Raw genomic sequence first — 15,175 nt, 5'->3', positions numbered from 1 at the left:
AGTGGAAGATTGGAACGTTGCGTCATCTGACAAATTTCAAGATTTCTGCTGAGACGTGCAGATAGTTGGGTCAGAGTTTGGCTTAAACAACAGGAATCCATGGATCCATCCTGCTTTATGGCGATGGTTCAGGTTGGTGGTGATGAATATTGTGGAAAATATCGTCTTGGCACACATGGGGCCCTGATTCTCAGCATGACTGTATGGTCAACAAATCAATCTGGAAGTAAAGGGATGTCCTACCAACCTAGAAGATTAGAAAGGTGTTCCTAATAAAGTGGTCATTGTATAATGACCTCTAGCAGCTGGAGAGATCATGACTCTTGTCTGTCTGGAGTAAAAGAGGAGGTAGTGTTACCTTGTTAGAGAGCCACAAAGTCTGCAAAGGAAGTAGTGTAGGGAAGATGTGTGGGTTAATAAAATGTGACCGCAATTATTAACCATGATGACAAAGGTCCTTCATCAAAACCACAGTTTTCCTCCTAACCCTAACTAAGTAGTTTTTCTGCCCAAACCTAAACAAACTTTAACCACACCATTTGGAAGGCACTGACGAATGATGTCATCCCGCCAATAGAGAGAGATCATTTGCTTATTTACTTGGTGTTCATTGTTAAATGATACAATACAATATTACATTATTCTTTATTTTTCTGATTGTCAACAAATTCCACGAAAAGACCAAAACCAACAACAAATTTATCCTGTGAAGCTACAAAGTTCCTTTGTAGCCAAAACCTGATATAGATAGCTTTTCTCTTTGTGCCATAGAGCTCCATTAATGAGCACATTAATGAGCCTCACTGCTGCACTGGGTGACATGTTTATTTTGAATATCATAAATATGGTCTCTGTAATTCAGTCATTCCCACATCAACCATCCTGCTGCAGTACATACACACCACAGCACCAAATGTGTATTAATCCGCTGCCAAAAACAGTCTTCAACAAATGCGCTATTTACTTATGTTGGAGAAACATTTGCTAAAAACTACAGTGTCCAGCAGGTCAAGACAATGACTAAGCCTTTTCAGAACAATACAGTTTTATATTTGTGACTTGAGTATTTACCTATAAAAGATTATGTCTGGACTTGGGGCCACAGACAGGGTCAGGAAGTCAGAGAGTACTGAGAAACGACTAACGCATGTTGATTTTGGTCATTTCATGGGATTTGATGACAGTAAGTAAATAGTGGCAGCATTATCCTATAATGAGCTTAAAGATTTCATTAACTATAGAAACATCCAAGCACCTGATAATCTTTTGTTTTATCCTTACTTCATATAATACTCCACTTTTTTCCCCCCTTGTTAATTTTAAATTAGTTTCTGTTTGGATTATGGTTTTTAGACAACAGGCAGCGCTGTGTTTCATCAGCTATTACTTCAAAGCTTTTTTTTCCCTGCATAATTGTTCTTATCATATCATTTGCTTAAATTACAGATACACTGCTGTGAGAAAATATTAACATTTCAATTGTGTGATGAGACTTTGCCTGCCGAGGGAAGAAAGTCGATTAATTTGCATATGGTAATAGTGTACCTGATTGTTCCTTTCGTAATGCTGTTTCATAATGCTGATGTTACTGTAGCTCCATGTTTGATTTAATGAACAGCGAGGTTATGCGAGAAAAATGAGATGAGCTCTCATCTTTTGTCTCCGTCTGACCTGGTGATGTCGGATGTGTTTTCTGTTTTTTTTCCCCTCACGGTTTCTGAATATAATGATTTCTCATTAAGTTTATCAGAATTGGAGCAATTTATCATCAAGTGTTTCGTCAATATGTAAAAGTGAGGTGTGTGTGTGTGTGTGTGTGTGTGTGTGTGTGTGTGTGTGATAGTATGGCTGTGTGCAGTGAAGCATCAGATGTACAGTGAGGAGAACAGGGAGATCAATCCTGCTAGGCTCCCCTCATTAAACCACAAGCGATTACTCTACCGTGACAGAGCAATCAGTGAGGCTGGGTCAACAGACACACACACACACACACACACACACACACTCACACACACCTGGAAGAGAGGTTATATTGACACAAAAAAGGAGGTGAAAGTAGAGAGAGATGATTTTAAAGGAGAATTAAATGAAACCAAATGACAAAATAGGGCAATAATTCATAATAAAAAAACACACAACCACATGTACACACACTCAAACAACAAATATATATATTTATATATATTTTTTAAAACCTGCTATTTTCTGATCCACAGGTATCTTTGATCTTGCTTTCATCTCTCCAACCTTTTGAAAGGACTTTTTTTTAGCCTTTGCTCACTCTCCATTTTCTCTCATCTAATCCCTTGAAGATTGAGAAATCATCGAATAAGTGAACACAAGTCAAGAGATTACCACCTGCTTTGCAAACTGTACAAGTTTTCAGAGGCCATTCAGGATAATTTAAAACTAAATGCTGTAATGCATTCTCGGTAATGAGTCCCTCAACATGGAGACTTTATGTATCTCTACTAATCATTTACAATATTATGAAGTAAAATTGAGCTTCGAGGGACCTTTGGCCAAAGTGTAATCCATAATCATTAGAATACTAAGAATTGAGCATAGCGTTAGTTCAGGCAGGCCACAAAGACAAACCCAGCCAACATCAGCTGATAGCAGCTGATCTTAAAGCCAGCCCACATCAGCTGATTCCCTTCTATGCATTCAATTGGCAAATCTCATACAGGGCACCTTATTTAAGCTGTTTAGTCTGCCTACCCTTGCTGCTTCCTCTGCAAGCCACCTTGCAACCCACCTCCGTCCTAGCTCCTCCTTTACATATGTCTGACTTAATCAATGTAATTTCTGTTGTCATTGCCTGCTCTGTTCTGTACCCTACAGGGGTCTTTGCTGCTGCCCCCCTGCCTAAAGATTTCCATATATGCACGTGGAAGGGCAGGGAGGTCCCAGAACAGAGCCATAACCCCAAATATAACTTACTGCAGATGGCAATAAAAGTTTTCTTTGACTAAAGTGGTCTTGGCTGAAATTCAGTTTTTATGTAACTCTTTGAAATCTGCCTACAGTTATCATTATGTCCCGTGGCGGTTTTGCAACATTCACCAACCAGCAGCTTCCTTTTGCTTTACACAGCCTTGCATTGATCTGTTTTCCTCAGATGTTGATCCCACAATATAAAACTTTGATTTTCTCAACAGCAGCCATAGATCAGTGCGAAAGAGCCATGTCTTTCTTTTTCTGATTCTTGTGCCGACTATTGGATGCTTAGATTTAACTTAAGTGGTTTCAGCTGACATCCCCGTCACACCAACACGGCCTGAGCTTCAGATACCAATCAATCCCACATTCATCTCCCTAAGACTGGCACCAGGCGAAGCAGCAAAAACAGTGGAGTGGATTGACAGAGGGTTTTAAGTGTCACACACTCACATCTGTTGGCGATGTGTCTTAATTCCTTCAGGCGATGCCATCGTTGGCTCTGAGGGCTCAAATCAGCAGTCTAACCTGCAGTTTAGCTCAACCATCTCCCGCCCTCAGCAGACAGCGTAATGTCTCAATAAGCACAGAGGGAAAAATGGTCTGCTTGTGTGCATCTTTAATGATATGTGTGTGTGTGTATGTGTGTGTGTGTGTGTGTGTGTGTGTGTGTGTGTGTGTGTGTGTGTGTGTGTGTGTGTGTGTGTGTGCCTGTGGGGCTTCTGCCAGCTCCAACGCCTTGATTAGCAACAGAAAGGGTTTCATGCTGCTTTGGAGAGGGATTCAGCACAAACTGTAATGAGGCAAAGCAAATATCCGTTAATACAGCGCTTAAGGCAGGTGTTGACTGAGTCTGTATTAGCTTATAAGTGGCATCGAGTGGGTAGCCGTGTTTCTATCTGGATTAAGATAAAGTCATGTTTTGATAAAGAGGCACAAGTGGGTTTGGCGTAAGGCTCCAACTCAAGATGGAAAGCAGTCCCAGCTTTGCACTGCAGGAAATTGAAGTTTAGGTGTATGAAAGCAATACACATAACAAGTCTTAGAAAGTCTAGACATCATACGGTGATGCAGGAACTAATGATGGTCACTGCTCTTCATGTCTCTGTCCAGATCTTCATATTTGAAAACAACATCTACTACAGATCAACAGTAGAGAGTCGCTCGATCCGCCTGGTTGCCACTGGTAAAGAGGGAGTTGTCTTCAATGGCCTTCCTGATTGGCTCTATGAAGGTAAGACAACTACCTGAAATACTGCATCACCCTGAACAATATCATTTCATTGTTGCAAACGGTGGACTTTTTTCAAAATTTAAAGAATTGGTGAATCCTGCCACCTTCTGAACTGAAAAAACTGAGAGGAGTGAGTGAAATTGGACCAAATTAAATAAAAGGGATGTATCATGCACATTTCCAGGTCTATATTTTTATTCTGGGGCTCTACTGGAATATCTTTGTATGATTTACAGTTTAAAAAAACCCTTATTCATCTTATACTGACCCTTTATGCAGCCCCTCAGTTCAGCGTCTGTCTGAAACAGACCATTTTAGCTCCTGTCTCTTTAAAGCCTCCCTCCAGATGAACCCACTCTATTCTGATTTGTTAACTCCCGGATGTTTCTGCCAGCTACAGAGGCTACGTAAAACAAACAGTAGTAGGATTTCACATCTTTATCACATTCTGTACTCAAAATCTCAACTTATCAAATACAAATACATGTTCGAGCTGAAATCCAATCCAACAAAGCCTAGAGAACGGACAGCCGTTTATGAGCATGCGCGAACAATCTGACATGAGTTCAATGAGGAAGTAGAGGTGATTATGCAAATAGAGTATTCAGAGCAAGTTGTAGCCTGGGCTTTTGACTTACAGGTAGCATTTTTACATATGTTTACCTCATATTTTTGACATAGACATCCAACGTTACAACAGTATATAAATGACAGAAGATGACAAAAAGCATGTTATGTCCCTTTTAAGATTTCTGTTCAACCTGTTTTAATGGGTTGTTTTAGCCACTTGAGGGCATCAGAAATGAGCTGCAAACACAACATCAACATACTGTATTATCGCCTTTTAAGTTGATATAGCAAACTGTTATTAACACATTAACACATCCAGAAGACATGGAGCAACATTAGCATTCATTTGGAGTCATGTTTCTAGTCATCTGGTTAATGTAGAACACTCCATAGAGCTGAGGGGAACTGCAAGGTCAGGTGATAATGTTCTTCATCACTGCAAGCGACCCCTTTTACATACAAGTGGTCATGTGGTCAATTGTTAGTATAAAAATATTGATTATAGCAGCTTTAATTGTAATGAGGGTGCCTAGATCAAACCATGAAAAACAGCCCAAGTACACAAAAGCATGTGTATACTTTTGATGGAGGTTGTGTCCACTAACTTCTGGGCATATAGAGTATTTAAGTGACTAAATTTGAAGAACATTTTAATCCAATCCCCCACCTTGAGGCCTGTCACATGTTTATGTGCATGATTCCGTTTGAAGGAGCACAGCTGGCTGCGTTTCAGTGCCCCTCCTCTAGACCTCCCATAGCTTGTCTTTGTGTTCAGGCAATTTTAATTAATTCATGTCTGTAGCACTGCAATCTCAGCAGATGTTCAAAAGCCAGCATACTCGTAATATGATATGAGACATTTTCTGATCACTGCATATGTGAGACTGACAGTCCAATTACAAAGCACTTGAATATGGCTTTGTTTACAGATGCGCTGCCATGTTTGAGACTAGCATTCCCAGTGTGCATTCATTTATAATAAACTTTATAGGTTTATTGTTTGGTAAGTGACGCCTGCTGTTTCTGGCATTGTTATAATTATTCATTCTGGATTTATTCAGAGGGCAGTTTGGCATGATAATTGTAATTTAATTTAAAATGTAATTGCAGTTATTATGAGAGAAATTCTGTTATAGTTCATGAACTGCTTCAGGGTCGGTTATAATCGTTTTTTTTATTAATGGAATTATTTCTTTGTTGCTGACACAGAACATGACATGAAAGAAGTAATCCATTTTCAATGCTAAAGAGAGATTTGCCTTGTTATGTTTTCCCGCTGTGTTGTAAGAATTTATCACTGTATAACAGACAGATTCACAAAAATACAGATCGTTCAGTTTTTACACACATTGCCTACAGTGTTAATATTTGCGTTTGTATTGTTTATATTGTTCGGGTGAGACAGACAAGTTTTTCAAACATAGTTCAAGGTGCGGCTGCCTCGTCTCTCTTGGGTATTTACTGTTGTGCAGTCAAACATCCTCATCCTCATATCAGAGAATTTCAGCAAATGTTCCCATCACAGTATTAGGAGTCTGACTTAGAGAGGTATAACAAGTGACTTCTAGTATTTATATCCACACTTTATTCATTTAAACATCACAATTTTTAACATGTTAAGTTTTTTTTCTGTTTCTAAATTTCGTGAAAGGGCTGAACAAAGGTCGAATTCATTGTCCATTAAGCCTCTAAAACTATTTCTACGTATGTTGCTTCAAACTTTTTTCATATGTTCAAACGTGCCATATATGAATCGAATTCTGCCGGTTCCACAGTTCATTGAAGTTAAGGTTTATCATGCTGTTACTGAATGAAATATTCAAAGAAATCATACCATTTCTGTGGATGCACCTTTACATCAAATGGAATATTTTAGATGAGAGACTGACAGCATATGTGTGTGTGTATCAACTGATTCACATTTTTTCAGACATATTAGTTGGTATCGCTGGAATCACTGGGGTTCTCACTAAACTTAAGAATATAGTCCTGCTGGTTTGAACAATGTTTGGTCAAAAATGTAATTATCCTCAAGGTTTTGATGTTGATTAGTGTTAACAATTATTCTTCAGTTGTCATAAGGAAGCATCGACAAATGTGAGCTGTAACTTTGATCAAGAGATGAAAGTCATGGTTTTGAAGTCTGGGAGAAATCTCAAGTGTCTCCTGTAGAGCAGCAGAGATGAGAGAAATTGATTTATTAGAATGCCACATGTGGGTTTATGTGTTTGCATGTGTGCTCGTCTGTACATGTGAAGATCTTTGATTTGTTTCTTGGTTTTTTTTTGTTGGTGCACGTGCGTCTTCCCACGCTGATGGAGGTTTAGACAGCCGTATGTTTGCCTGTGACAGCAGTGATTGTCATGCAAAGCAGCAAGTGTGTCACACGAACCTCACAGCCGATCCACAACACCCCAACTCTGATTCACAGTGGATGTGCGAGGGCAGGAAATACAAAGCCATCCTGTCTTTCTGTGAAGACGTTGCATTAAATATGAAGATTTTGTTACAGTTTGTCTCTGATGGTGCATGTTTAATGTCAACTAAGGCAACATCTTGAAAGAGTAGGAGTCTTGTTAAATGTTCCGGCCTTCATAAAATTAATGGATAAAATAAATGTTATGTTGTGTTCCTCCCGGGTTATAGAAGAAATGGTACAGACAGGCCTTGAAAATCCTGCTGCACTGCAAAAAAAAAAAAAAACAGTGATAACTCAATCAAATGATGAGAATTCAACACTGAAAAGTCTGAACTGAATTTGCTCACTCTGACCCTGTTACAACATGCTTCACCATCTGCAGTCACATTGATGTGAGGAAATAATTATAGCGTGACAACGTCAGTAATAACAAAATTACCCAGACCTAATCAAGGTTGAGCTGATCTTCTTTGCCGGGAAAAGGCTGTTGTTTGATTATCCTCATGTAGGTACAGAAGAGTAAAGAATGTAAATGCTTTCATAGAGCTCTTCTGCCCCCTGCTGGATAAAAGTTACTCTTCAGGCAACAGCTGAAAAAAAACTTGGGTAGAGTTGTTTTTACAGAGTTATGGCATGAATAGCGAACAACAGAAAGCACAGAACCTCTCAAAATGTTGAGATTTATTTCTGTATTTTTACTGAGGTCTCTTCCGAAAAGATCTTTCAAAGCTGCTGCTCCATCATCAGCTAAAAAACCTTAAAGTCCCTCTTCACTCAAATGTTTCTCTTCTTGTTCTTTCAGTTGGACGTTTGAGCTTCACTGTGCAGAATGACGTATGTGCAGAGTTTAAAACTAGAAGGTCTTTTTCACATTCATCTGCTGAAAATGGAAAGTTTCTCTGCGCTCACTGAAAATCTACTTTTAAGGGGCGGGCCTACGAGCAGGATTTGTGACATCACAACTAGTTTTGAAGCCAATCCTGGTCCAAAATTCAACTTACACAAGTGTGATGTGGAAACTTGAAGCCTCCACTGCACAAACACTGAGAATGGACTTTGCAATGAAGTAGGAAACATCTTGTGTCCAGCAGTTAAACTTCTCAAATGAAACAGATTTAAATATTTATAGATTATGGAATTTTAAATGAGAGAGAAGGAGTAAACCAGGCAAGGCAAGGAAAGCTTAATTTCTGTAACATATTTCATACTAAGAGGGAAAACTAGTTGACGATTAAGAAAGAAAAAACAAAGAGGAAAAATACAATAAAATGTCTGTAATTACATGTACATGCACACAGGTGTTTTGTGGAATAATCCGTGATCAATGAAGATAACAGTTGTGCTGATAACAGTTATAATAATCATATATTTATGATATGAATTTAATTGTCATTATTTGATTCATTGTCATCTAATTGACACCAACATGGTATATCTCATACCAAGCTGCTAGTTTTCAGTTTTTGGATTTCATACTGTCATAGTTGAATATGAGTAATTGATACGTTTTGCCTTAGGGACAGTGCAGGAAATGAGCATCATAAAACACAAATGCTATTCAATAATAAATAATAAACAAAGTCAAGTTGGATGTGGAGGTTCTTACTCCATGCAAAGCTGCACTGGATCTTCTCACATCCATCACATCCATACCAAATAGCAGGAGAGAAGGAGGCTTCAAACATTTTCCTTTTGATGCTAAATGAAGCATCATGATTTGTAACTAAAAAGATTATTAGTCTTTTTAAATGTTCCAGTTTCTCTTTTGCATGTAGTTTCAATGAGCACTTCAATCAGAGATGAATAAAACATCAAGATGAGTGTAACTATCACACTGCCTAACTGTAAAAGAACCAAGGTAACTTTGCTGCCAATCTTCAATAGAGCCCCTAATTACCATGAACTCAACTCAAACTCAAATGTTTTGTTCTCATCTCTGCTTCAATAGGCTTCAAGGTATGCAAGTTTTTTTTCATCCATGAAAACATGAAGCAATTTATAAAAACAATCTTCTCTATTTCTTTGTTTAAGCATTCTTATTAGTGTGTCTACAAAGTGCACAAAGAGGACGGCTATTGCGGACGTTACTGTGGTGGATCCCACAATGCTTGTCGTGACACTGGACATTGACGTCAGGGCTTTAAAGTCTCCGTCCACTCAAAAATGTTTTTCTTCTTGTCGCTACAGTTGAATGTTTGAGCTTCACTTTGCAGAATGATGTATGTGCAGAGTTTGACACTTGAAAGCTGTTTTCATACATATTCATAGAATCTGGAATTTTTAATGAGGGGGAAGGAGTAGATGTCATTTTAAAGGTTTTAAAGTGGTGATTATGCTTTTTTTTTTTTTTGCAGAGAAACCATATCAGACACACATTATTGTTCCAAGAAGAGTATTTTTGTACGCCTTAATATATGTCTGGAGGGGATCTTTAAGCATACTGATATGGTACTGCAGTCTGTGCTTTTTAAAATTTTAAACATTTTTCCTCCTGGCACAGAATCATATTCTTTAGAGATGTCTATATATGCAATATGCTGTTTAATAGAAATATATAAGCCTATTATTTAAAATTTAATCATATTATTTTGGCATGCTGTTAATCACACTTATGCAATGACAATTATTACAGTTGGAAGAGATACGTTTCTTAAATATTATTAATCCAGCACACAGGATGGAAAGAATGTGAAAAAGACACTGATCTTCTGTTGCATGAATTCTTCACAGTGTTTTTTTTTCTCTTTCTTTCTGTCTTTTTTACAGAGGAGATCTTGCAGACCCATATAGCCCACTGGTGGTCCCCAGACGGGCTGCGTCTGGCCTACATGACCATCAATGACACGCTGGTGCCGAAGATGGAAGTCCCCTTTTTCACTGGGACGCCCTACCCCAACAGCTTGGAGTATCACTACCCAAAGGCAAGTCTCCAGCTACAATCTCACACCTCTAACAGCTTAGAAAATTTAAATACTAATTTTTGTGCATAGAAGGCTTTGATAAAGCTTCTTTAATCGTGAAAACAACAGAATAACATGTCTTTGGTGTCTCAACTGAAATCCAAACTCACCTATCTAATTTCCTCTTGGCCCTTGCAGGCTGGGGAAGAAAACCCTGCAGTGCACCTGTCAGTGGTGAGCCTCAACGGTCCGCTGCACACCGTAGTGATGAAGAAACCTGATGACCCCCGAATAGGGTGAGTGACAGCCCAAACATGTCTTATTGAATCTGAAGTAACAAGCATCAAAATAGCCTCGGGGCATTTTCCTCAGGTAGTGGAGACAGAGGCTGTCAGTAGTGGTGATGTATTCTTACTTTCTGGTTTTCCAGGAGGGAATATTATATCACCATGGTGAAATGGGCCACCAGCACCAAACTGGCTGTCAACTGGCTGAACAGAGCTCAGAACAACTCTATACTGACACTGTGTGAAGCTACAACTGGTGTCTGCATTAAGGTGAAACATTTTCCTCGGCAAAGTGTGAAATCTGCTGTCACTGTGTATAATGTGTGTTTGTTAAAGGGTAATTCTGCTTTTTCTTAGTCAACACATTTCATTGAAAGACCAAAACCAACAACAAATTAAATAATTAATCTATTAACAAGTATTGTCTGTGTAGGTAAAGCCTGATATAGTGAATTCCTTTAATATTGATGTAATCTTTTAGGGCTCAGAAAAGCTTTATTCAAACATAAACCTTTCAAATAAATTAACAAATTCAGATTTGACTTATTCTCTTGTTGTTTACAGAAACATGAGGATGAGAGTGAGAGCTGGTTGCACAGACAGGTAGGTGTAGAAAACACAGCTTCATGTAGCTATAGGTTAAAAAAAAAAAGAAGGAGATATTAAAGCCCTGCAGGGACGTATCACATCCGGATGTTTTTCTCTCCTTTCTGCAGAATGAAGCACCGCTCTTTTCCCACGACGGACACAAGTTCTTCTTCACCAGAGCAATTCCTCAGGGTGGGAGAGGAAAGTTTTTCCACATTTCTATGTCCACCTCTATGGTAACTATAATGGTGAAATCATCCTTTTTAATATATGTCCTTGGAGGTTTAGTACAAAATGTTGATCTGTCCCCTTGTGTTATTTTCTCTCAGCCTAACACGAGCACAGACATACTTCAGTCCCTCACATCTGGAGACTGGGATGTCACCAGCATCTTAGCCTACAATCACGAAAGGAACCTCATGTAAGATATTCTGATATTTTTACATGCACTTTTTTAACAGCAAGTGGTGCAGAATCATGGTTATTTTTGGTAATCTTTTCCAGATACTTTCTGAGCACAGAGGATGACCCCAAAAGACGGCACTTGTACAGGTGTGACTTTACTAGAGATCATCTAACTGCTTTTCTTTAAGTGCTACAGTGTGCTATTTTTCTATGAGTTCTGTATGTAGCATAAAACCACACTTTCCATCCTACAGTGCCGACACAATTCCTCCTTTCAACCGCTGCTGCCTGTCTTGTGAGTTCAAGTGCGGCTATGTGGACGTCTCATTCAGCCACAACATGCAGTACTTCTTACTCAACTGTAAAGGTGAGCATCCTCGGCCTTGAATCTCTTGAGTCAAAGCTCTTTTTTTTTTTTTTTTTTTTAAACGCCAGAGAGCCTTACATCCCAGCACTCACGAGAATGAAAGTCCTCTAGGGGAGCAGAGAGCTGTGTTGAGGGGAAGGGATAATTGAATTAGTGCTCCATGTCAGGATGAGAGCTGATATCGAACTGGACATTAGTAGATAACCTCAAACCACTGCTGGATCCCACTGATTAGCCACAGAAATAAATGCCTTGTCTGACAGCATGCCAACAGTCATGTGAGCACTAGAACTGCTGGCAGAGAGAGCGAGTATTCAACAAATGGAAATAAGACTTTGTGTTGTTGTTTACTAGATATTCTTCATGTTACTCCTTTGAGACGCTCTGTCATTGTTTTTTTTTGCCCTTGTGGCTTCTGCACTGGGGCTCAACAACACAGTTTCCATGGAAGCTGATTTGTTTAGGGGGCTCACTCCAGAGAAGGAAAAGTGCCAGTGGCTTTCTTCATTAATTGGATCTTTGGAGAGTAGCTCCATTGTGAAATAATAAGCTGGGATTCAACTGCTTCTCATGGGACGGAAGTAGATTATTAACTGCAGCGCTGGCTGAGAGGGCTGTTTCTGAAGTCTGTTTAAGATGAGACAGAGAGATGATTCTGTTGCAGAGAAGGATGAGGTTTCAGTGTCTTGATTACTGGGATGTTGGAGGCGTTTTGTCAGTGTCTTGTTACATAACTGTTTTTTTTTTCTTTCCTTGAATTATTCTTTGTAGGCCCTGATATACCAAGTGTGGCTATCTATAGCACCGAGGACAAACAGAGTGAGTGTCGTCTCGGTACCCGGTGTTCTTAATGAACTCTACTGGATTCCTTGTAAATAAGTGGTACAATGTTTTCATGTTTCACTGAAAAAAGTCTTGTTTTCTTCTTAATTGCAGAGGTGTTTGAAGTGGAGACAAACCAAAGGGTAAACGACACATACAACAACATGCAGATGCCAAGAGTGGAGTACGAGACCATCACCATAGACGACTACAGTATGTGTCCATGATGTGAATTAGCAAACAATTATCTGTGTGTTTGTGTTACATCCTAATAAAATTAGAAGCTGTCTAAGATCTCCATTAACCTCGTCCTGTCTGTTGCAGCCCTGACGATGCAGATTCTGAAGCCAGCTGGATTTGTAGATACAGCCCATTACCCCTTACTGCTGCTGGTGTAAGTATGAAGTCCAAAAAGATATCTATACAAAATGTTATCAACACTTGAATGCAGCAACTAACAATAACTTTTAGTATTGTACCGCTCTAAATTTGGGGAACTCATATAAGTCATATTAAAAAATCCCCAAAATGCTGGATCCTACATTTCCTATAATGAGACTCAGTTGTGTCTCTTGTTAGACTTTTCCTGCATGGTGAAATGCGTACTCTCTCACACTCCTGCCCCTAGTTTGTAAGGCAGTACTCTTTGTTTAGAAATTGTCTCCAAGCCCAAACTGAGAAAACCATGATGACGTCATCTGAGGTTATTTTCTCAAACTTTGGAAATCTCTCTCCAGAGCCACAGAGGATGATGTACAACTGTTTTCTCAGGCTGAGTAGCACTTTCCATGACGAGCAAACTGACCTTTATTTGTATAAATGGTGGAGTGCCCCTTTTACTTCTCTTTTTTTTCCCGTTCATCAATTGTTTGGACTATGAAACCTAAAAATTTGAGAAGCCGGAAAGTGCAACTGTTGATTGATCTTCTGTCTATTGATAAAGCACTAAAATAATGAACTCCCATATAAAAGCCCTGCACTTGATACAACATTTATTACACTTTGTAAGAGATGAGTTGGTTTAACTCTGTTAGAAGTGTTGTTGTGTTAGATTTCATTATATCGCAAGTTGTTGTTATTATTTTGTCCACCCTGAATATCTGTTTTGTAAATAGTCCAATCATTCTATGCAGACTATGAATGTGTATGTGTTTCTCTTAACAAGATGTCCACGTGATATTAATCCCAGAGAAATGACCTAATCCTTAAATGACTAACATGGTTGTGGTTTTGTCGGTTTTCCACAGGGACGGTACGCCTGGTGGCCAGATGGTGACGGAGCAGTTCCATGTGGACTGGGCCACCGTTCTGGTCAGCAGCTTCAGCACCATTGTCATCCGCTTCGATGGCCACGGCAGCGGCTTTCAGGGCACCAACCTGCTCCACAAAGTCAGGAGGAAGTTGGGAAAGTTGGAGGAGAGGGACCAGCTGGAGGCACTCAGGTCCGACATCTGCTAGAGCTGCAAGCAGCTCCTCATAGTCCTGCAGTCCCAAAACATTTAACCAAGATTTTCTTTCATTTTCAGGTTCATATCTAAAGAGCCTTACATTGATAAGACTCGAATGGGCGTTTACGGAAAGGTAAGGTAAAGAAATGCTCAAAGTGGTTCCTCAGATGTGTATTTTTGTCGTTGATCTTCTTCTTGATGTGTTTCTATGTGTGTGTAGGCCTATGGAGGATATTTAGCCACGATGCTCCTGAGCTCTGAGGAGTTCACCCAACTTAAATGTGGAACAGCAGTGTCCCCCATCACAGATTTTGAGCTTTATGGTATAACTATTGATATTTTTCTTCAACAGATATCTTATACTGTAGATGTCATGCTCTTAGTCAGTGTGAAAAGGCTCTGCATTCTTTCTAACTCTGTTTTTCTCTTTTCCAAATCGCAGCGTCTGCATTTTCAGAACGATACCTCGGCTCAAAGACAGATTCCCGAGTATACACGGTACAGTTTCAATGATTCAGTCTCCTTATCAAAATCATGGATCACGATGTTTAGCTAAAAAGGAAGAGGATGGAGTTGAGGTTCATCATTTACAGGATGTTGATGACTCTTTCTCATTCATTCAGATGGCAAATTTAGGACACAGAGCAGGTCAACTTCTGGAGAAGCAGTACTTAATTATTCACCCGACGGCTGATGGTAACAATGATGTCTGATATATTATTTCTCAGTTCTGCAAAAAGTGAAAGGTTAACTATTTAACTGTGATTGGAGCCTAATGTATCTCTCTATTCTTATGTTCTCTTATGTTCCACTACCACAGAAAAAGTTCACTTTCAGCACACGGCCAAATTTATCAACCATTTAATCAGCGAGAAGGCCAATTACACTCTACAGGTGAGCTGCAGACTCTGTCAAATGTCTGTGTAACTGCCATGTTTACTGATATGCTCTGTAATCTACCACTGAAACAATAAGTTGATCAACAGAAAATAAATCAGCAACTATGTTTCAATATTTGATGAATTGTAGGTTCACATTTTTTGCACTCACATGCCCGTACAGTATGTACATTGAAAGTTTGTTTGTCGCTATACTTGTTCTTTCTCTCCATACTGGCCATGAAGCTGTTCATTTATAATGTCCAGTGTAATTGATGGCCAACAAAATCCACTTTTTTTGCTCCCAGCTGGTATAA

At 39.2% G+C, this 15,175-nt stretch overlaps 1 protein-coding gene across 2 annotated transcripts in view; it reads left to right on the top strand.

Moving 5' to 3' along the window:
* Positions 1-15,175, top strand: part of LOC122994522 (dipeptidyl aminopeptidase-like protein 6) — a 93,369-nt gene that overhangs the window by 76,068 nt on the left and 2,126 nt on the right. For both annotated transcript variants that reach the window (XM_044369252.1, XM_044369251.1), the window contains 18 exons: positions 4,054-4,174; positions 9,930-10,084; positions 10,262-10,359; positions 10,494-10,620; positions 10,915-10,953; positions 11,067-11,174; positions 11,268-11,359; positions 11,443-11,490; positions 11,598-11,710; positions 12,482-12,529; positions 12,647-12,745; positions 12,857-12,926; positions 13,780-13,974; positions 14,059-14,113; positions 14,201-14,303; positions 14,423-14,478; positions 14,604-14,676; positions 14,801-14,874. In XM_044369252.1, the coding sequence (XP_044225187.1) occupies positions 4,054-4,174; positions 9,930-10,084; positions 10,262-10,359; positions 10,494-10,620; positions 10,915-10,953; positions 11,067-11,174; positions 11,268-11,359; positions 11,443-11,490; positions 11,598-11,710; positions 12,482-12,529; positions 12,647-12,745; positions 12,857-12,926; positions 13,780-13,974; positions 14,059-14,113; positions 14,201-14,303; positions 14,423-14,478; positions 14,604-14,676; positions 14,801-14,874 (1,674 nt within the window). The remainder of the gene's footprint in view (positions 1-4,053; positions 4,175-9,929; positions 10,085-10,261; positions 10,360-10,493; positions 10,621-10,914; positions 10,954-11,066; positions 11,175-11,267; positions 11,360-11,442; positions 11,491-11,597; positions 11,711-12,481; positions 12,530-12,646; positions 12,746-12,856; positions 12,927-13,779; positions 13,975-14,058; positions 14,114-14,200; positions 14,304-14,422; positions 14,479-14,603; positions 14,677-14,800; positions 14,875-15,175) is intronic.

This window comes from Thunnus albacares, chromosome 12, assembly GCF_914725855.1.
Source record: "Thunnus albacares chromosome 12, fThuAlb1.1, whole genome shotgun sequence".
Classification (NCBI taxonomy): domain Eukaryota; kingdom Metazoa; phylum Chordata; class Actinopteri; order Scombriformes; family Scombridae; genus Thunnus; species Thunnus albacares.
The sequence above is the reverse complement of the archived record's forward strand: the minus strand, read 5'-3'. Positions and strand labels throughout refer to the sequence as shown.